Source organism: Phyllobates terribilis, unplaced genomic scaffold, assembly GCF_046119375.1.
Source record: "Phyllobates terribilis strain yellow unplaced genomic scaffold, ASM4611937v1 Scaffold_8__6_contigs__length_399053987, whole genome shotgun sequence".
Taxonomy (NCBI): Eukaryota; Metazoa; Chordata; class Amphibia; order Anura; family Dendrobatidae; genus Phyllobates; species Phyllobates terribilis.
In genome coordinates this window covers 158,641,323-158,663,975 of record NW_027362768.1, presented here as the reverse complement: position 1 = coordinate 158,663,975, position 22,653 = coordinate 158,641,323, and the positions used below count along the sequence as shown (strand labels likewise).

The following is a 22,653-nucleotide window of genomic DNA, read 5'->3' as shown; positions in this document are numbered from 1 at the left end:
ACAACGCAGCTTTCATTTTTCCAGAGCTGGTTATGAGATGAAAGCTGAGCAGTGATTGGTTGCTCAGGGCAGCAAAGTATAAATGAGGCCCAGTATATGTCAGACGTCAGCCGGTCCTGTCTGACGTCTCCTCCGGGTTTCATCTTTGTTCCGCTGTCTGGATCCAGTGGGATGTGGGATTCTCAGCCGCTCGTCTCCTCTTTGATCTTTATTTTGAGCCGTAGCGGAGGTTTATTATTACGGGCTGTCTTCAGTTACCGCGCGGCTAGCATCTGTGATTTGCGTGCAGGGCTGCGACGTGTAATTACCTCTCCTGTCAGGGCAGGTTCCATGATGTCTGCGTGATAGGAGCTCAGCGACTTTACATGACCGGATTAAATGCTCAGTGAACTGGAGGGGAACCCACAGCTGTTGTAGGACTACAAGTCCCAGGGTGACCTGCATGTAGTGTGCATTATCAACACATACAATTGGGAGTTAATAGTTTTCATCAGTTAGTGGGTTTAGGGGGGATTAGCGGTTGTCTTTTTCGTTGTCAATAAAGCTTGTAAAATTCAATCATAGTTTTCAAGTGCAGGAGACCACATCAACCACTGCGTTTTATTTCTCTCATAGCAACCAATCAAAACCCTGCTTTCTTTTGCCGATATGTTCTGGAGGAATGAAAGCTGATTGGTTGCTATAGGCAACTTGTACCCTCCACTGGGGATAGACTGTATACATGGTAGTCACTGGCAGCCATGTTGTCTCTCAGATGGTATGGCATGTCAGCAGGTGATTGGTTAGTCACGCAACTTCTGTCTGGGACTGGTTGTGTAATATACAGATGTTCAGAGTATTTTACACTTTTTATTTGCCAGGACGAGCGCTGCAATTCTCCGGCAGACGGTGGACTTCCCATTAGAGAAATCTAATTAGATATAAAGTGTGTGTTTTGCTTAGTGTTGAGATCATTGGAAAAATAATATGAATGGTCTCGTCGTTAAGTAAAAGTATAAAAAGCAAAGATTAGTGACCCCCCCCCCCCCTCCAGAGATCAGCGTTATAACATCCCATATTTAGAAAGGGACCGGTATGTCATCCAGGAGAACGGGACCCCTGGCATTATGTCATCCAGGAGAACGGGACCCCTGGCATTATGTCATCCAGGAGAACGGGACCCCTGGCGTTATGTCATCCAGGAGAACGGGACCCCTGGCGTTATGTCATCCAGGAGAACGGGACCCCTGGCGTTATGTCATCCAGGAGAACGGGACCCCTGGCGTTATGTCATCCAGGAGAACGGGACCCCTGGCGTTATGTCATCCAGGAGAACGGGACCCCTGTATTGTATCATTGAGAACAAGGCCCCTGCTGTATAATGACCTGCTGCACGGGGCCCCTGCATTATGGCATCCTGTATACAGAGCCTGAGCTCTGTCCTCCCCATGGAGAACACTTAGTAATCCTATACTATAGACACCTAATAAATCAATTACGAGGTGCAGAGGGAAGGAGTCCTGCCGAGGGAACTTGCATTGTAAAGTGGTCACATGATGCTCGCAGAGCGAAACAACGTAAGTGAAAGGAGCCTGACACGGATCAGCCAGAGGAGCCACGAGCTGCTCCAATGTAAGCAGGGGCACAGAGCACGGGCCCTGAGCAGACAAGGAGCCTCCATCCGCTAATCATCGGGGTGTATTACTTGCATACATTTGACTGCTATTTTCCATTATGTCACATGTGATGGTATAATATCTAATTTATATATATTAATGACGGGAGGCTCCTGTTTGTACATGGCTGGCCTCCCATCTGCACAGTGGCTTCCTGTCCCGCAGGCCCATCCATCATCTGATCTCTGAGTGTGTTGGGCCGTGATATCAGAGATTCAGGTGGAGTAACTGGGTGTCATACACAATGTTCTCCTTACATGTAAGGACTTATGTCTGGGGCGGAGGTCAAAAGTTTGAAGTTAGAGTTGTAATAAAAATGGAAAAAGCTGCGTAAATCTCAGATCAGTCATATTTTGATTTGACAGCAGAACCCCACATCACTGATCTCGTTGATGAGGCTGTTTGGGGTGTGTTTTTTTTTTTTTTTTTTTTTTTTCTGCCTTTTCGTGCAATTTTAATGCTTTTTTTTTCTCCATACATTTTAATTACTTGTCTTGCATTACATCATCTCCACTCCAGTTACACACATTTTTTGTGCCACAAAAGTAAGAACAGTGTTGATTAATCCTTAAGGTATAAGAGGACAATATCCTAATCTTTAGCATATAAGGTATATGAAAAATATCCCATGGATGGATTCCACAAGAGATGGCGGTATCATTTATTACAGACTCAACCGCATTTACAAAGCATCCGTACAATCCTCAGCGTACGGGGTGTAAACGTTTGGTTGGTTACAGGTGCAGTTTGTGTTCTTTCATTGATGAGGTTGTAGTTTGGGTTTTTTGCAGTGATTCCTCCTCCAGTTTTCTTTAGGATTTTGGGGCAGATGAAATCCTTAAAAGGCATGAACGGCCCTGAGATCACAGCATGAGGACTCGGAGCAAAACGCATTAATGTTTCATAATCCATGTAACGTTCCTGTGCGAGAAAAGCCAAATCCAATCTCTCTTAAAGTGACAGCAGAGGTCACATAAATATCGTGCGGGTCGTTCTTCTCTCTACGGAGAGCAAAACCCAGTGCATCCGGATATGTACAAGCATTGAATATGTGAAATGTAAACTGCATCGTACAGAATATACTTACGACATGATTGAGGTTGTCCACTTCATAAATACTGTTCTCCCCAATGCAAAATAAAAATAGCGGATACTCGCCTCCCACACTGTTACTGTTTCAGTGATGTTGGTGCTGGATTTCCCGACACTCACGTGACTGTTTGCAACGCTCACACAAACACTGTAACAATCAACGGCTGCTTCTCTCACACTTCCCTTACACAGAACTGATCTATGAGGGAAGTGTGAGAACTGCAGCCCATTACAGGCCGCCGATTGACTGCAGTGCTCATGTTGCATAACAATATCCCGTAAGGCGCTGACATTACTGGAACGGCGCCCGTGCAGAAGGCGAGTGTTTTGTTGTCTTTATATTACATTGGGGAGGGAGTACAGCATTTAAAGGGAACCTGTCACCAGGTTTTTCCCATATGAGGTAGGGCGAGTACCTGTAAGCCCTGATATACAGCATTCTAATATACTGTATATATGACGGTATCACAACAAGAAAGGAGGCAATAGATCAAGACCTGAGATGCCCATCGGACCGGATGAGGGCAAGTATAATAAAAGCTCTTTTTCTTGTCTTGCAGGCCGGATTGGGGGCATATATACAGTATATTAGAATGCTGTATATCAGGGCTGAAAGGTACTGGTCTTACCTTGTATGGGAAAAACCTGGTGATAGGTTCCCTTTAAGAGCTTGCTCAAGTAGTCGACACCCCTTTAGGCTGTGTTCACACATTTCATTTTTGCTGCGTTTTTTTTTTAATATAAAATTTTCTGCTGCGTTTTATAATACCAGCAAAGTCTATGAGATTCCAGAAATCTCATGCACACAGCTTGTTTTTTTTCTTAATCAGGATTTTGTGCTTTGCATGTTTTTTTTTTTGCACAATAGAGCATGTCAATTCTTTCATTTTTTTTCACCCATTGGAAGTAATGGGTGGTTAAAAAAATGCACCAAAAACGCAGGTGTCAGGTTTTTCAGTGTTTTTGTGCCAAAACCAGAATGAGTTTTTTTTTTTCACTGAACTTTATGTACATGCATAAAGAGAGAAAAGGACAGTGAAAAAAAACGCTCCAACAAAACAAGCAAAAAAGCAAGAAAAATCCTGATCAAACCTCCTGGCAAGAGATCAGATTTTGCTGCAGCAAAAACGAAATGTGTGAACATAGCCTTAAGGTACTTCTCACACAAATTTGTGTGTGCCTGCCAGCCAAGACAAGGTGACTTTTATTTTTGATGGGATCCCTAACCTTTTTTTTATCAGGCTATACCTCTCCTATGTAAAATGTCTACATATTTAAAGGGCTGGTTGGGGAAGCTTAGCTTACTTCTGTTATAAGCTGCCTCCTTCTCATTTGCCTTTTGGTTTTTATTTTGCAGGTTCGTCACCGGACGTCTGACCAAGTTATGGCGCTGAAGATGAACAAACTGAGCAGTAACCGAGCCAACATGCTGAAGGAGGTGCAGCTGATGAACCGCCTGTCACACCCCAATATACTGAGGTGAGTCAGTCAGGGCCTGCGCTGATTGCTCCTCTAGTCACCATCATGCCGCATCCATGGGGCTGCTGCAACATGAAATCCTTTACTATTGTGTAAGCCGATTGCCCTCCTAGAATCTCAGCTGGAGATCCATGATAATGCATTGTGCAGGTGCTAGAATTTATTTCTTTTTTTTGCATGGATTTGTGTAGTGTAGCGTGCTTGGTGTGAACGCTACATCTTCCACAATGCAGCAGACCGTGCCCTCCATGATCACCACTGCCTAGGATGGATGGCAGGACACCGGCATTTATATGTGTATGGCCGGCTGCACAGCATGAAGCCCATGTCCCAGAGCTAGATGTCAGTGGGAGTCTGAGAGACGCTATTCTAGATCTTACTGCAGCTCTGGTGAGAAATCAAAAAATTGTCCGACCTTCTGGTCAAAGATGAAAAAGATTCTGTACAAGATCGCTGCTCAGATAGCGAAAGGTTCTGTATCCGAGCGCAAGTCAGTAATCGGAGATGTTCTAGACTACTAGTGACTAGATGTAGACATTTTTGAGAGGTGCTAAACCGGACTAGTGATCACTATGGTCAGTATATATAGAGGAGCTAAACCGGACTAGTGATCACTATGGTCAGTATATATATAGAGGAGCTAAACCGGACTAGTGATCACTATGTGGTCAGTATATATAGAGGAGCTAAACTGGACTAGTGATCACTATGTGGTCAGTATATATAGAGGAGCTAAACTGGACTAGTGATCACTATGTGGTCAGTATATATAGAGGAGCTAAACTGGACTAGTGATCACTATGGTCAGTATATAGAGGAGCTAAACCGGACTAGTGATCACTATGTGGTCAGTATATATAGAGGAGCTAAACTGGACTAGTGATCACTATGTGGTCAGTATATATAGAGGAGCTAAACTGGACTAGTGATCACTATGTGGTCAGTATATATAGAGGAGCTAAACCATACTAGTTATCACTATGTGGTCAGGATATATAGAGGTGCTAAACCGGACTAGTGATCACTATGGTCAGTATATATATAGAGGAGCTAAACCGGACTAGTGATCACTATGGTCAGTATATATATATAGAGAGGAGCTAAACCGGACTAGTGATCACTATGTGGTCAGTATATATAGAGGAGCTAAACTGGACTAGTGATCACTATGTGGTCAGTATATATAGAGGAGCTAAACTGGACTAGTGATCACTATGTGGTCAGTATATATAGAGGAGGTAAACTGGACTAGTGATCACTATGGTCAGTATATATATATATAGAGGAGCTAAACTGGACTAGTGATCACTATGTGGTCAGTATATATAGAGGAGCTAAACTGGACTAGTGATCACTATGTGGTCAGTATATATAAAGGAGCCAAACCAGATTACTGGTGATCACTATGTGGTGAGTATATATAGAGGAGCTAAACCATACTAGTGATCACTATGTGGTCAGTATATATAGAGGAGCTAAACCGGACTAGTGATCACTATGTGGTCAGTATATATAGAGGTGCTAAACCGGACTAGTGATCACTATGTGGTCAGTATATATAGAGGAGCTAAACCGGACTAGTGATCACTATGTGGTCAGTATATATAGAGGAGCTAAACCGGACTAGTGATCACTATGTGGTCAGTATATATAGAGGAGCTAAACCGGACTAGTGATCACTATGTGGTGAGTATATATAGAGGTGCTAAACCGGACTAGTGATCACTATGTGGTGAGTATATATAGAGGTGCTAAACCGGACTAGTGATCACTATGTGGTGAGTATATATAGAGGTGCTAAACCGGACTAGTGATCACTATGTGGTGAGTATATATAGAGGAGCTAAACCATACTAGTGATCACTATGTGGTGAGTATATATAGAGGAGCTAAACCGGACTAGTGATCACTATGGTCAGTATATATATAGAGGAGCTAAACCGGACTAGTGATCACTATGTGGTCAGTATATATAGAGGAGCTAAACTGGACTAGTGATCACTATGTGGTCAGTATATATAGAGGAGCTAAACCGGACTAGTGATCACTATGTGGTCAGTATATATAGAGGTGCTAAACCGGACTAGTGATCACTATGTGGTGAGTATATATAGAGGTGCTAAACCGGACTAGTGATCACTATGTGGTGAGTGTATATATAGAGGAGCTAAACCGGACTAGTGATCACTATGTGGTGAGTATATATAGAGGTGCTAAACCGGACTAGTGATCACTATGTGGTGAGTATATATAGAGGAGCTAAACCATACTAGTGATCACTATGTGGTGAGTATATATAGAGGAGCTAAACCGGACTAGTGATCACTATGGTCAGTATATATATAGAGGAGCTAAACCGGACTAGTGATCACTATGTGGTCAGTATATATAGAGGAGCTAAACCGGACTAGTGATCACTATGTGGTCAGTATATATAGAGGAGCTAAACCGGACTAGTGATCACTATGTGGTCAGTATATATAGAGGAGCTAAACTGGACTAGTGATCACTATGTGGTCAGTATATATAGAGGAGCTAAACCATACTAGTGATCACTATGTGGTCAGTATATATAGAGGAGCTAAACTGGACTAGTGATCACTATGTGGTCAGTATATATAGAGGAGCTAAACCATACTAGTGATCACTATGTGGTCAGTATATAGAGAGGTGCTAAACCGGACTAGTGATCACTATGTGGTCAGTATATATAGAGGAGCTAAACTGGACTAGTGATCACTATGTGGTCAGTATATATAAAGGAGCCAAACCGGACTACTGGTGATCACTATGTGGTCAGTATATATAGAGGTGCTAAACCATATTTTTTCCCATCTCAATTGTTTATTTTCATGTGTTACAGTGAGAATAAGAGCCAAACAACTCCAAAATGTAAAAAATGCTTTTCTGACATTTTCTCTGACCAATGCAGTAACCTGGAGTCTCAGTTTCTTCATCTGTTGATGATCAACTTTTTGGGCAGCTCCAACCACAGCCGACAGTGATCAGAGAGGCGACTGTTCTCCTTCACCGTAAATCTCCCGTTTAGGAGGCCCCACAAGTTCTCAGTAGGGTTTAGGTCCTGTGAGGAAGGGGCCGGGTCATTATTCTGTCATCTTTTAAGACCTTTACTGGCCCTGAGGAGTGGAGATCTCGATGCTGCGATGGAGAATTGTCCTGCAGAAAAGTTATGGTTTCTTGAATGATGCAGACTTTTTCCTGCACCACTGCTTGAAGGAAGTATCTTCTAAAATATGGCAGTATGTTGGGGAGCTGATTTTGAGTACATCTTTAATAAATCCCAGTCCATAGCAGTGCCCAACTCCACCTCACTGGCATCTGAGTGGAAGTGGAGGTCTGTGCCCGTTACTTATCCAGCCACGGCCCATCCGTCTTGTCTGTCAAGACACCCTCTCATCTCATCAGTCCATAAAACCTGTGAACAATCAGTCTTCTGATATTTTTTGGCCCAGTCTTGATGTTTCCGCTTCTGTCTTTGCTCAGTGGTGGTCGGGCTCAGCCTCCTCACCTTGGCCGTGTCTCTGAGCACCTTGTACTTCTTTGTCTTGCTCAGTGGTGGTCGGGCTCAGCCTCCTCACCTCGGCTTTGTCTCTGAGCACTGAACACCTTGTACTGCTGTTTTTTAGTCAGTGGTGATCGGGCTCAGCCTCCTCACCTCGGTCGTGTATCTGAGAACTGTACACCTTGTACTTCTGTGTCTTGCTCAGTGGTGGTCGGGCTCAGCCTCCTCACCTCGGCCGTGTAGCTGAGCACTGAACACGTTCTACTTCTGTGTCTTGGTCAGTGGTGATTGGGCTCGGCCTCCTCACCTCGGTAGTGTCTCTGAACACCTTGTACTTCTGTGTCTTGGTCAGTGGTGGTCGGGCTCAACCTCCTCACCTCGGTCGTGTATCTGAACACCTTGTACTTCTGTGTCTTGGTCAGTGGTGGTCGGGCTCAGCCTCCTCACCTCGGTCGTGTCTCTGAACACCTTGTACTTCTGTGTCTTGGTCAGTGGTGATTGGGCTCGGCCTCCTCACCTCGGTCGTGTCTCTGAACACCTTGTACTTCTGTGTCTTGGTCAGTGGTGATTGGGCTCGGCCTCCTCACCTCGGTCGTGTCTCTGAACACCTTGTACTTCTGTGTTTTGCTCAGTGGTGGTTGGGCTCGGCCTCCTCACTTCGGCGGTGTCTCTGAGTACCTTGTCCTTCTGGCCTCCAGGGAGGCTGCAGCTCTGGAATATGACTGCACTGGAGGATAATGGCTCCTAGTCGCTTCATGTCTGATTTTTCTCGTATGTTTTGCAATTAATCTACGTATTTTTTTTCTCTACACGTGTTTTGCTCCCTGCTGACTATTTGCAACAAAACTTTTGATGGTTCTGTGATTCCCCCAATATCTGAGCAATCTCAGGAGCTGCATCCTCTGTAAGACTTGTAACAGTTTGTGACTTTTCACAGATAAATCTTTTTTGGCCCATTTTCCCTGGGTGGAAAACAAGCTGCCTAATAATTCTGCACGCCCTGATGAAGGCCGTTGTATCCTTAGACCTCACCTTCCTCATTATACAAATGCACATCACATGATCTGCTTCATCCAATAAGCATTCGAGTTTATACAGTTTGAAGTTGGAAAATCTGCATAAAAATGATGATATGGTCAAATTCCTTTTGCAATAATTCTGAGCACGGTGTACAGAGATTTTCTAAACTTTTTTTGCTGGTCGGTATATGGAGTAACGGTTCTAGATCAGATTAGTCTGCAAGCGGAGATCGTCTAGATTACTGGTGGGTAAATGGTACCAGTACAGACTGAATGCCTGTCAGTAAATGGACAGGCTCTGGTCTGTAAATCACAAGCTTTTGGACGTCCCGTCAGTAATGGAGGAATTTGGGTGCTTTTTTGGGGTACTTTGTCACGGGGTGCTGCTACTCTTGCACCTGAGACATTTCTCTTTGTGTAACTGGATCTTCTCAGGATATAGCAGAATAAACACAAGGAAATCGCGTGTTGGCTCAGTGCAAATGAACAAAGGGCGCAAAACAATTTAGCAACTGTAACGGGGCGAGCCGCAGCCACAGGTATGATCCTGGGCGTGAGCCCGCCGGAGAGAAGCCTCTGTTAACCCCTTCCCGGTCCTGGAAGACTCGGTGCTCAGGATGGGTTATTGGTGTTGGCGTCCTGCCCCTTGGCTCTGCTGCGTGGGTTTTTGGCAGCTTTCAGCCATTTCTGTTTATGCTGCGAGATCTCCTCGTATTTGATGAGTCTCTCTCCGGCTTGTGTTGCAGTTTCGCCGCGCGGCTTTTTTACGAGGTATTTTTAGCAAGTAAAATGTTTGCCGAGTGAGCTCATACTCCAGAGATCGAACAGCGGCTCCTGCTCCGGGGGTTGTTTTATGCCAAAAAAATAATAATTTTTCATTAAAGCTCGATACTGTTACACGTTTTTTCCATGTTCACTCAAAGTAACATAAAACTGCAAATGGATCCTCGCAGTAGAAACAGTAATTTTGCGGCATCCACGGCTGGCAGATCGGCTCTTGCCATTACTGGACATATAGGGTAATGCTTCTCCATCCGACGGGAAGGTTTTATTGACTGTAATATTGGCTTCGGCAGCAGATTTATGTGTCTATTGACAAGTGCAGAAAGCAATTATGTGGATTTACGGCTTCATTTCGAGACTGTCACTTTAAGATGAGTTTCCATCATCAGCGCATACGTGTTTCTGGAAACGCAGGATCGTGTATCTGGGGCGTAAAAAGTATGGGAATGCTAGGTGACAACCACTGTGGCTGCTTTTGTAGATTGTCACCACTTCTTTCTAGAATCCTGTGTGATAAATCTGCGTCTTTGTACACGCTCCTCCTTGGTGATGACTACTGATGATGAGGGTTTTTGTAATGTTTCCTTAGATCTGTGGGTGCTGTCGGAGTCTTACTATATTCTGCAATCTCTGGGGGTCACATTCAGTCACCTGCCATGATATTGGGTTAATCAGGGCCTGACCCGACCGTCTGACACGGAGCGGTGCGCGGAGCGTAACATTAGAATGTCAGCCCTTTTAATGATTGGCAGCTCTCCAGCGGCGCAGCACTCAGGATCCGGTTTCCCTTTAGTGCATTTGAAGATAAATGTTTGATTTCCCTGAAATCCTGATAATACAGATGATGGGACTCCCTTCTATTAACCCCCCCAAATATAATTTCTTAACCCTTCATTTCTCGGTGGCTTTTAGGACCTCATTCATTGTGTGACTTTCAGACTGTGGTTAATGTAGCACATAAGTAATAAAAATTGAAAAGTTCAGTAATTTTCTAATATACTTTAATTATTTCACTAGTTTTACAGGGAATCGGTCACGTCCAGAAACTCTATTTAGCTGCAGGTAAAAAGCATTTACATCCTGACTAGCTGTCTTACTGGAGCAGCGGCTACAAGGAGAAAATGAAGTTTTATCCTCCCTGCAGCCGCTCTCTTCCAGTCATCGGGGCGGTGCAGGGAGCGGTTACGGTCACCGCTCACTATTACAGCGAGCTCACAGTATAATGAGCAGTGACTGTAATCACTGGAAGCGAGCGGCTGTAGTGACAATATATTTATTCATTTTCTCCCTGTAGCCGCTGCGCCAATAAACTTGTATGGTCAACCGACACTGACTTGCAAAAATGGACACGGATCATTAAAAAAAAAATGATTAATGACTAGCCCCATTGACAAGGTTAGGTACATGTTCCATCTATGAAGGTTTGTTACAATGTCTCAGAGCACACAATCCCATCCAATGCCACAAGCTATTAGGTATATGACTCTGCATGTGAACATGAAGAGATGATATCTCATCTGTGTTGCTGTTGTTTTTCTGATCACATTAGAGGAAAACGGATAACACTGTGATAGCGGATACATTGTAGTGCACTGTATCATCTGTGTATAACCGCCTGTGGTCTCTGTGTCATCGCTGCTGTAATACTCGTTTTGTTATCTCTTCCTGCAGGTTTATGGGGGTCTGCGTCCACCAAGGGCAGTTACACGCACTGACGGAGGTAAGACTCGGGGGCATCTCTCACATTATTTCTATGTTGCAGTAATGTTAATCATTCCCCAATGCTGCAGTCACTTGTGAAATATCCCGTGGATTCACTAAATAATACTCCTGCTATTAACTCCTTCAGAACTGTATTAATGGAACCTCCTGTGCATTATTGTCCTGTTCCACCGAATGTCAGCATATCCTTGTCCTGTCCACACTCAAGTGTCAGTCTTGTTCTGTCCCCCTCACACCCCCCTTTTCCAAGTGTCAGCATCTCCTGGTCCTGTCCCTCCTCCCCAAATATCCAGTCTTGTGCTCCAGTCCACCCTCGAGTGGCGGTGCCCCGTGTGCCAGTCCACCCTCGAGTGGCGGTGCCCCGTGCGCCAGTCCACCCTCGAGTGGCGGTGCCCCGTGCGCCAGTCCACCCTCGAGTGGCGGTGCCCCGTGCGCCAGTCCACCCTCGAGTGGCGGTGCCCCGTGCGCCAGTCCACCCTCGAGTGGCGGTGCGCCAGTCCACCCTCGAGTGGCGGTGCGCCAGTCCACCCTCGAGTGGCGGTGCGCCAGTCCACCCTCGAGTGGCGGTGCGCCAGTCCACCCTCGAGTGGCGGTGCGCCAGTCCACCCTCGAGTGGCGGTGCCCCGTGCGCCAGTCCACCCTCGAGTGGCGGTGCCCCGTGCGCCAGTCCACCCTCGAGTGGCGGTGCCCCGTGCGCCAGTCCACCCTCGAGTGGCGGTGCCCCGTGCGCCAGTCCACCCTCGAGTGGCGGTGCCCCGTGCGCCAGTCCACCCTCGAGTGGCGGTGCCCCGTGCGCCAGTCCACCCTCGAGTGGCTGTGCTCCAGTCCACCCTCGAGTGTCAGTCTTGTTCTTTCCCCCTCACCCCTCCCAAGTGTAAGCGTCTGCTGACCTGTCACTCCTCCACAAATATCCAGTCTTGTGGTCCAGTCTATCCTCAAGTGGCGGCGTCTCGTGGTCCAGTCCACATGTCATCTATCTGCTATTCTGGTTTGTCTCTGTCTGAGCCCTCACACCTTTGTTGTGAATCCGTGTATGATTTATCCCTCACCCGGCCCCCGTAGACTCTTGTGGCCCCATCCCTGCGGTTTCTCTTGTTTTGCTCTGTGGTCTTGGCTGACAGCCAGGTTCAGTCTTGCATTATATCCGAACAGTTATTGATGCAATGAATTGGGGATTTGCTTCAATAATGTTGCAGAACACATAGTGTCAGCCTTATCCGGCCTGAGGCCGTGTCTGCTGCGTCCCTGCAATCACCAGCAGAGACCTGTGGAGCTGACAGTCTGATTCCTCTGCTACAGACACTACATACAAATGTGTGAAGCCAATTAATAACCCAATGGGGAAATAAAGCAAAGGAGGCAACTGCAGGGAGCGCAGGAGCTCGGAGAGCTGCGTGACAACAAGAGGTGCATCTGTCAGTGTTGTCACTCAGCTTTCTTAGATTCCTGAATATCATTTCTACTTTATATACAAATAACTGGGTAAATAAATTCAGGATTGAAGGGACGCTGGGTGATGACACTTGGGGAACCGGGCTGTTGAGGACAGGCACCACTATATTTGAAGGAGATACTGCTTGACTGTTGATGTAAGACCCTGATCCTGTGTCTGTGAAGGAAATCTGCCACCAGGTTTTTGCTATCTGAAAGCAGTATGATGTAGAGATAGAGACCCTGATTACAGCGATGAGTCACTTACTGGGCTGACTGCTAAAGTTTTTGCAGCAGAGAAAACTTTTTATCAAAACTGCAGTAAGCAGCCCAGTAAGTGACACATCACTGATATCGGGGTCTTTGCCCCTACATCATGCTGGGGTAATAAAAACCTAGTGACAGATTCCCTTTAAGTTGCAGGGAATTATTCTGCCTGTCTGGATCAGAGGTGATGGGGCAGTGCAGGTTGTTGTTATCTGGCTCACCAGTAACATTCCTCTAGCGGATGATTGATTCTCCGGGTGATTGTTTCGCTTCCTCCAGCAGGTGCCCCCCACCTCTTCATTTTGTTGGGGTCAGATGACTGCTCTGTGAAGCATTAATTTGTAAGACAAGACTCCTCTCATGAACAAAGGAGCCCATGGAGCGTCCTCAGCTCTATTATTATGAAATAGTATCTGTCCGCAGCCAGATTTCTACAATCTTTGTAGTCGCTTCTTGCAGAACACTAGTGTTTATGATGAGGATGATGACGTCAGATGCGTCACGTGTTTATATACATTCGGCTCATTAGCGATGGTTACAATCTTAGACTCTGCCATTTTATTAAATGCTGAAACTGTAATAAAAGTGCACGTTTGGTGTTCTGCATGCTCGGCGGGCTGCGCTACACGCTCGGTGTTCTGCATGCTCGGCCGGCTGAATTCATTGGCAGACTGCATGCTCGGCTTATATGTGTATATATCCTGTAGGACGTAGCATGTAAAGTCGTGCTGATTGGCTGGAGAATCCACCCTCCATTGGTTTTAGCTCTTTGCTCCACGGTATCGGCTGTATTGGCGTCTTCCTGATCCCCAGCGCAGATGACTCCCTTGCGCCTTCAGTCACCGCTAAAGACAGCAGACGGGGTGGTAAAGCTGCTGCTGGTGCGTCCTGCACAATCCACCATTGTTCACGCTCGGTGTAGATTCTTCTATATACACAGGGCGCAGGTTTTTGTGCCAAATTAAACAGCCCTGATCTCATAAAAATTCCATTGTTGTGATTCGGGAAGCCTGGAGATAATATTCATGTTTTATGTCAGGATGGAGCGTGTGATGGGACACGGTGAGGTCGTTCATCGGTCCCACAGCTTCCTGCATTTGTGAAGCCACGTCGGCCTTAATGTGTCCAGTGAGACTTCCAGGTGCCCGGCCAGTGATCAGCGCTCGGGCTCGGGGCTTCCTAGCCTGTGTATGGTAAATGCACCCGGCCATGATGGTGGCAGTGGACTAGAGAGCTGCGTCTGTGTAACCCATAACATAAAGACATACAGAGCGGTAATGCACCTCCTGTATAATACTGCACCAATCAGCCATTGTCCTTCTCGTCCTACAAGAAGGCCGTCTGTGTTATTTGCTCAATGGTGCAGTTTTGCTGATCAGGTTCCTATTATTGGTAATTTTCGTGCTGCACTGGATTCGGCTTAGATACGCGATCATTTTACTTACAGCCCTGTCACCAGTTGTCGTTCCTTTAGGTATTAACCACTACATACCAGGAACATCCCATGTCTGATCCATTTGTCTAGACGTTTTGGCTCCCTGATACATCCCACCCCATCACAGGCCCCAGTGTTACTCACTAAACCTGTGGTTTTACTGGTATGGCTGATTAATGTGTATATATGCATATATACCTGATATCTGGAGAGCGGTGATGTCACTGCTGTGTAATATACCTGATATCTGGAGAGCGGTGATGTCACTGCTGTGTAATATACCTGATATCTGGAGAGTGGTGATGTCACTGCTGTGTAATATACCTGATATCTGGAGAGCGGTGATGTCACTGCTGTATAATATACCTGATATCTGGAGAGTGGTGATGTCACTGCTGTGTAATATACCTGATATCTGGAGAGCGGTGATGTCACTGCTGTATAATATACCTGATATCTGGAGAGTGGTGATGTTACTGCTGTATAATATACCTGATATCTGGAGAGCGTTGTCGTCTCCCTTGTTATTATATAGCCTATCGATCACATAGGGTTCTACCTTGTTTCTTCTACTTTCTGCAGCGGCCGCACTCGGTCGGACGCTCCAGACATTACTGTACGGGGTGTTAGACTGTCCGGGTTTTGCTCCTTCTTTTCTGTGCAGTCCGGGGTTTTCTTTGGCAGCGCGGTTGGTGTTTTCTCAGCTGGGCGTCCGGCCCGGCACCTCCTGATCGCTGCCACCTGCCTCCGTGCAGCAATTGTCACCTGAGCCTCCTGCACATGTGTGAATTATTAAATGGAGGTAACAGACAGACTCCGTGCATATTGGGGGGGAACTCCGGGCAAAACAACTGGATCTGAATACAGATGATATCCGGGGGCTTTAACTTTATCATCCGCCATTGATGGATTGCACTCGTATCAGACTAAGTTCACACCATTGCAATTAGTACCGCTATTAAAGCTTATTCTAGTTGCCGAAGTGTTGACGCCATAGGCGGGGGGGTTAACTTACCATGGGATCAGAACCCCCACTCCAAAATAACCACTAAGGATTGTCCTGAGAGTGGATCAGGTGGCGCATGCTCCTTTGTGATATAATGCATCCTGCGCTCCTTGTTTTGCAGTATATTAACAGTGGGAATCTGGAGCAGCTCCTGGACAGCAACCAGCACTTGTCATGGACGGTACGGGTGAAGCTGGCGCTGGATGTCGCCCTCGGTCTGGCTTATCTGCACTCCAAGGGAATCTTCCATCGAGACCTCACATCCAAGGTAGGTTGGATGCCGTCCTTCTCCCGGGGTCAGGTCAGATGCAAGAATGGCTTCTAGGGGACCTTATTTATGGTTGGACCGGTGCAGGTGGAGATACAGACAAACTTTCAAGATCTCTTCTGGGTGTCACTCACTAGTCCTGACCTAATCCTCAGCTTATTTAGAAGGCTTGCACCTATTCATTAAATGCATCATGCTGCAGCTAGCTCCACATTAAGTATGACATTGGAATTGTCAGTGTTAATAACTTTTTCCAAGACTCCGGGGATGAGACCCTGATGCAGCAAAACAATCAGAAATTTCCTTTCTGGGGGTTGTAGTTCTCCAGCTGCTGGAGTGCCACCATGTCCCGTTTTCTTTTCATAATGAAATGGCCCGGGGAGATTTAGGAATGATATAGATATGTTAGAGGGAGTCCAGCTTGCTGCTTTTTTATTGTCAGCCATTAATGTAAATGGTTTCACAATCGGGGCGATCTCTGGGGAGAGGCCGCAGATGTGATTGCAGCTGTAAAAATTGACTGCAGATTGCAAGATTGTGAAAGAGACCTCAGGCTGTGATCACAGATCCTACCTAAGCCAGCACACCCCTACACCCGCCATAAGGGACATAGTGATGCTAAAGATAGAAAGGCGCCAATAATCAATTCCTCGCTGTCACATATGCTGAATTATAGGATATTCTGAACCATTGGAAGCCTCTACGTATGTACACAATGCTAACGGCAGCTCTCCAGAGATAGGTTGTACTGGGGTCCACCTTGTAATCGATCCCACAACACCTGTCACTTTCAGCATTAATGGAGAGAGCAATATGTTGTACTGAACAGCAAAGAATCCTTCCATGCCAGGAGTCAGGGAAATTCCTGTTACTCCTGTTGGTGTTTTTAGAGACTTTTGCTGCAGTTGGACACTTGGTCATGGCTCGCTGCTGCGTATGTTTGGCCTTCGTTCCTTTTTTTACTGTTTATTCCTGAGATGCAAACACTTCCTTGTCCCTGACCGCAAATTCTTCTTCTGTCACGTTCCCCTTGTTCTAGAGACAATGTGATAATGTTACAGTATTATCCTTCAGTTTATAGGGTGAGCATTGTAGCTACATATATAGATTTACATAAAATCCACATCAGTGACGCCTACATAAAGTCAGGTATTTTCAGGTTACTGCACAATTTACCTCCATTTTAATCTCTTAAATTACGATTTTGTACCGATCCTCAGTTATAGACTGCAATATACTCCAGAGCTGCAGTCACTAGTCTGCTGGTGCAGTCACTGTGTACATACATTACATTACTGATCCTGTACTGATCCTGAGTTACATCCTGTATTATACTCCAGAGCTGCACTCACTATTCTGCTGGTGCAGTCACTGTGTACATACATTATATTACTGATCCTGTACTGATCCTGAGTTACATCCTGTATTATCCTCCAGAGCTGCACTCACTATTCTGCTGGTCCAGTCACTGTGTACATACATTACATTACTGATCCTGTACTGATCCTGAGTTACATCCTGTATTATACTCCAGAGCTGCACTCACTATTCTGCTGGTGCAGTCACTGTGTACATACATTACATTACTGATCCTGTACTGATCCTGAGTTACATCCTGTATTATACTCCAGAGCTGCACTCACTATTCTGCTGGTGCAGTCACTGTGTACATACATTACATTACTGATCCTGTACTGATCCTGAGTTACATCCTGTATTATACTCCAGAGCTGCACTCACTATTCTGCTGGTGCAGTCACTGTGTACATACATTACTTCTCCTGAGTTACCTCCTGTATTATACTCCAGAGCAGCACTCCTGATCAGTACTGTAATGTGCGTGGCTCTCCCATGGATTAAGCCCCTGTCCACACTGTTCTGTGGTGTCTCACCGCTCCCGTTCAGTGTACGCAGCAGTTTAGTAGCAGATGTTCCATACTTTGGCAGATTTGTGCGCTGTCTGGCGGTGGACCGCAGATGTTTTCAGGCCGTGTCCTACATAAGGGCCTCTGTGTTTCTGCACTAAGCAGAACCTCACACTCTTCCTCGCCGCACAAAGAGCACATTAATCCCGGTTTATGTTTTACATTTATTATTTTATCTGTGACTGGTTAGCCGCCATCTTTCATTGCGAGGTGGATAAATAGCGCCACTCAGTGGTTGAATTGTCAGACCCGCAGTAATATCTGTGTGGGTGAGGAGACACCAAGAAGACTTCATTGATGAGAACCCACCACTAATATCCTGCATTATACGATGCTTTCTGCTTCCCTCAGACCCTGGAATTTGTAGCGCTCGCCCAGAATATCTGCTGGGTTTCCCCCTCTCTCCAGCTGCTCTGTCTCATTGTCAGACTGGACTGCAATTTTAATTCTGAATCAGGAGGCTCAGGATGAGCAGGAGGTTTCCGTATAAAATGAGTGACGGTGTAAGAGATCTGGGGATGGATCTGTATTTATCATACATCTCCCCTGCCTACCCTCAACCTGGCCATTCATGAATGAGTCAGGCTTTGTTTGCGGGCTGTGGGGCATACGACAGGGATCACTGCTCCCTACTGACTTATACGGCACGTAAAGAAGCGCTGGATGCAATTCAGACGCGGACAAAAGTGAGAACAAAGCCATATATGCTAAGATTGTGGCTCCCTGCAGCCACCACTAGGGGGAACCCGACGTATACAGAGTTACTCAGCTCCATAGCGCTCCCTACTGGTGTCAGCACGAACACAATGTAACAAGCTCATCAGCAGTGTGAGCAGGACTGGCTCTGTACAGCTTTTAAATGTAAAAAATGATTAGTTTTATTCACTGACAGGAAACTGCACTCTTTATAAAGCACACAGTGTATGAGAAGTACAATCCAGGACCCGGGCCCCGCTCAGTGCCCCCAAAAGACCCTGGATTTCTTGCTGTTGTCTGTGCATTAAGGGGACCCCCGGGGTAGTGGGAGGTCAGTGGCATAAACCTAAGTGGCAGCTCCGTCTTGTGCTCGCGTCCAGGGCGGATCCATGGGTTTTGCAGCCTCAGCTTCTTTTCAGGGATTGTGCTCATTGCATTAGTTTAATGTTAAGCCGCAGCTCCGGCCTCGTTAACCCCATGGTGGTCAGGCAGCGAGTCCGCCGTGTATTTCACGATTCTCTCCATCTATCTCTTTACAGAACTGTCTCATCAAGAGCGACGAGGGCGCTTACTCGGCCGTGGTGGCCGATTTCGGTCTGGCGGAAAAAATTCCAGATTACAGGTAAATGCGCCGTGCCCGGATGAACCTGCCCCCTCTATCTATAAACCAAGCAATTACTGTAATAACAAGGTCCTGAATGGAGGAGGATTAACGCAGCAGAGCGTTCCTCCGCTCACATGACTTCTGGGCTGACGCGGACGCCCTACACTTGAGCCACTTACTATAAATCTCCATATAATGTTACATTACATAACCTCATAGACTTCAAGCTCTAGTCACATCCACAGCTACAGTCACTGCTCCGCTGGTTTCTTTTTTACATCATTAGAGGCAGAGTTTCAGCAGATCAGCTAGCAGAATTATGAATGCAGCTCTGGGTGTGTAAATATGATATAAAAACAACATCCCTTAACCAGTTACCAAGTTCCCATCATTCATTGTCGTTTTAGGATTAGAGGTCTAATCTCCGCTGATTGTCGTGTACTGGCGGATTATCAGCGTTTAGCGCTGTGTCTATGGCTGGATTACTATATCAATCAGTGCGACATATAGCTGTGCAGTTTCCAAGGTATTTTCCGGTATCGTTGGACCTCAGTGGTTTTTTTTTTTTTTTATAAACTTCAGTCTCCTTCAATCTCATCCAAAAATAAAAAAATTAATGCTTCCACGAATACTTGGATGTTGCACTGGTTTATATCGCAGTTTTAGGTTATGCTCCATAAGCGACCTTTACTTAAAGTGGAGCAGCAGAAGCAGGAAAGTGAAATGCTTTCTAAATGTGCAGAGGTTTTATAGAATTTCTTTATTCGGGGCTGGGAATAGCGAGGCAGTAGGGTTGCACCTCATTAAACGTATTGATGATGAGCCGCATAGTCTGTCGCCAGCCAGTATATATCACCACATCAGGTCCAGACATGGTGGCCGGGGATCCTACCTGCAAAACTCGTCCTGGCAGCTGGAGGATCAATAACGTTTGTTCCATCTGTATGAGAGCAATAATAATAGGGGGCTGCAGTGTATGGAGACCCGTTCTGAAGGAGGAGATCTCCCAGCTGATAGGAGACTCCCAGTGATCCTCCGTACAGTGATAGCCCCCCAAAGAGTGTCCAGGAATCCAATCGCTGAACTGCACCAATGCACAAAACTGACAACTGTGGAACATCTGACCATGACGGCAAAACATCACTGTAATGGCTGATAACTGGGAGCAATAGATTATTCACTTGCAAAGTAAATGGGAGAGTAGATAGACTTCAGGGGTAATGTCTCTTATAATGCAGTGTTATTAGTTTTAATTGACAGAGTGTGGTTGGCAGGAAGCTGTGGTTGATTGAGTAACATAACTGGAGATATCCGGAGTTTATAGTAGACGTTAGTCCGCAAAAGACATGAAGTCCGGCCTCGCTGCACAGAAACTCGCTGTCCAATGTATGTCTACATGTATGTGCATTACTGATCTTGTGCTGAGCCTATAATTCTATTATACTCCAGAGCTGCACTCACTATTCTGCTGGTGCCGTCACTGTGTACATACAGTACAGACCAAAAGTTTGGACACACCTTCTCATTTAAATATTTTCATGACTATGAAAATTGTACATTCACACTGAAGGCATCAAAACTATGAATTAACCCATGTGGAATTATATACTTAACAAAAAAGTGTGAAACAACTGAAAATATGTCTTATATCCTAGGTTCTTCAAAGTAGCCACCTTTTGCTTTGATGACTGCTTTGCACACTCTTGGCATTCTCTTGATGAGCTTCAAGAGGTAGTCACCGGAAATGATCTTCCAACAATCTTGAAGGAGTTCCCAGAGATGCTTAGCACTTGTTGGCCCTTTTGCCTTCACTCTGCGGTCCAGCTCACCCCAAACCATCTCGATTGGGTTCAGGTCTGGTGACTGTGGAGGCCAGGTCATCTGGTGTAGCACCCCATCACTCTCCTTCTTGGTCAAATAGCCCTTACACAGCCTGGAGGTGTGTTTGGGATCATTGTACTGTTGAAATATAAATGATGGTCCAACTAAACGCAAACCAGATGGAATAGCATGCCGCTGCAAGATGCTGTGGTAGCCATGCTGGTTCAGTATGCCTTCAATTTTGAATAAATCCCCAACAGTGTCACCAGCAAAGCACCCCCACACCATCACACCTCCTCCTCCATGCTTCACGGTGGGAACCAGGCATGTAGAGTCCATCCGTTCACCTTTTCTGCGTCGCACAAAGACACGGTGGTTGGAACCAAAGATCTCAAATTTGGACTCATCAGACCAAAGCACAGATATCCACTGGTCTAATGTCCATTCCTTGTGTTCTTTAGCCCAAACAAGTCTCTTCTGCTTGTTGCCAGTCCTTAGCAGTGATTTCCTAGCAGTTATTTTACCATGAAGGCCTGCTGCACAAAGTCTCCTCTTAACAGTTGTTGCAGAGATGTGTCTGCTGCTAGAACTCTGTGTGGCAATGACCTGGTCTCTAATCTGAGCTGCTGTTAACCTGCGATTTCTGAGGCTGGTGACTCGGATAAACTTATCCTCAGAAGCAGAGGTGACTCTTGGTCTTCCTTTCCTGGGGCGGTCCTCATGTGAGCCAGTTTCTTTGCAGCGCTTGATGGTTTTTGCAACTGCACTTGGGGACACTTTCAAAGTTTTCCCAATTTTTCGGACTGACTGACCTTCATTTCTTAAAGTAATGATGGCCACTCGTTTTTCTTTACTTTGCTTTTTTATTGCCATAATACAAATTCTAACAGTCTATTCAGTAGGACTATCAGCTGACTTCTGCACAACACAACTGATGGTCCCAACCCCATTTTTAAGGCAAGAAATCCCACTTATTAAACCTGAGAGGGCACAACTGTGAAGTGAAAACCATTTCCGGTGACTACCTCTTGAAGCTCATCAAGAGAATGTCAAGAGTGTGCAAAGCAGTCATCAAAGCAAAAGGTGGCTACTTTGAAGAACCTAGAATATAAGACATATTTTCAGTTGTTTCACACTTTTTTGTTAAGTATATAATTTCACATGTGTTAATTCATAGTTTTGATGCCTTTAGTGTGAATGTACAATTTTCATAGTTATGAAAATACAGAAATTTCTTTAAATGAGAAGGTGTGTCCAAACTTTTGGTCTGTACTGTACATTACATTACTGATCCTACACTGATCCTGAGTAACATCCTGTATTATACTCCAGAGCTGCACTCACTATTCTGCTGGTGCAGTCACTGTGTACATACATTACATTACTGATCCTGTACTGATCCTGAGTTACCTCCTGTATTATACTCCAGAGCTGCACTCACTATTCTGCTGGTGCAGTCACTGTGTACATACATTACATTACTTATCCTGTACTGATCCTGAGTTACATCCAGTATTATACTCCAGAGCTGCACTCACTATTCTGATGGTGCAGTCACCGTGTACATACATTACATTACCTATCCTGTACTGATCCTGAGTTACATCCTGTATTATACTCCAGAGCTGCACTCACTATTCTGCTGGTGCCGTCATTGTGTACATACATTACGTTACTTATCCTGTACAGATCCTGAGTTACATCCTGTATTATACTCCAGAGCTGCACTCACTAGTCTGCTGGTGCAGTCACTGTGTACATACATTACATTACTGATCCTGTACTGATCCTGAGTTACATCCTGTATTATACTTCAGAGCTGCACTCACTATTCTGCTGGTGCAGTCACTGTGTACAGACATTACATTACTGATCCTGAGTTACATCCTGTATTATACTCCAGAGCTGCACTCACTATTCTGCTGGT

The 22,653-nt window shown here is 45.6% G+C and overlaps 1 protein-coding gene across 1 annotated transcript in view; it reads left to right on the top strand.

Annotated features, from left to right (window-relative positions):
• Positions 1-22,653, top strand: part of TESK2 (testis associated actin remodelling kinase 2) — a 41,987-nt gene that overhangs the window by 11,918 nt on the left and 7,416 nt on the right. Inside the window, 4 exon segments of the mRNA XM_073643594.1 lie at positions 4,105-4,226; positions 11,223-11,271; positions 15,534-15,680; positions 18,841-18,923. Of these exon segments, the coding sequence (XP_073499695.1) occupies positions 4,105-4,226; positions 11,223-11,271; positions 15,534-15,680; positions 18,841-18,923 (401 nt within the window).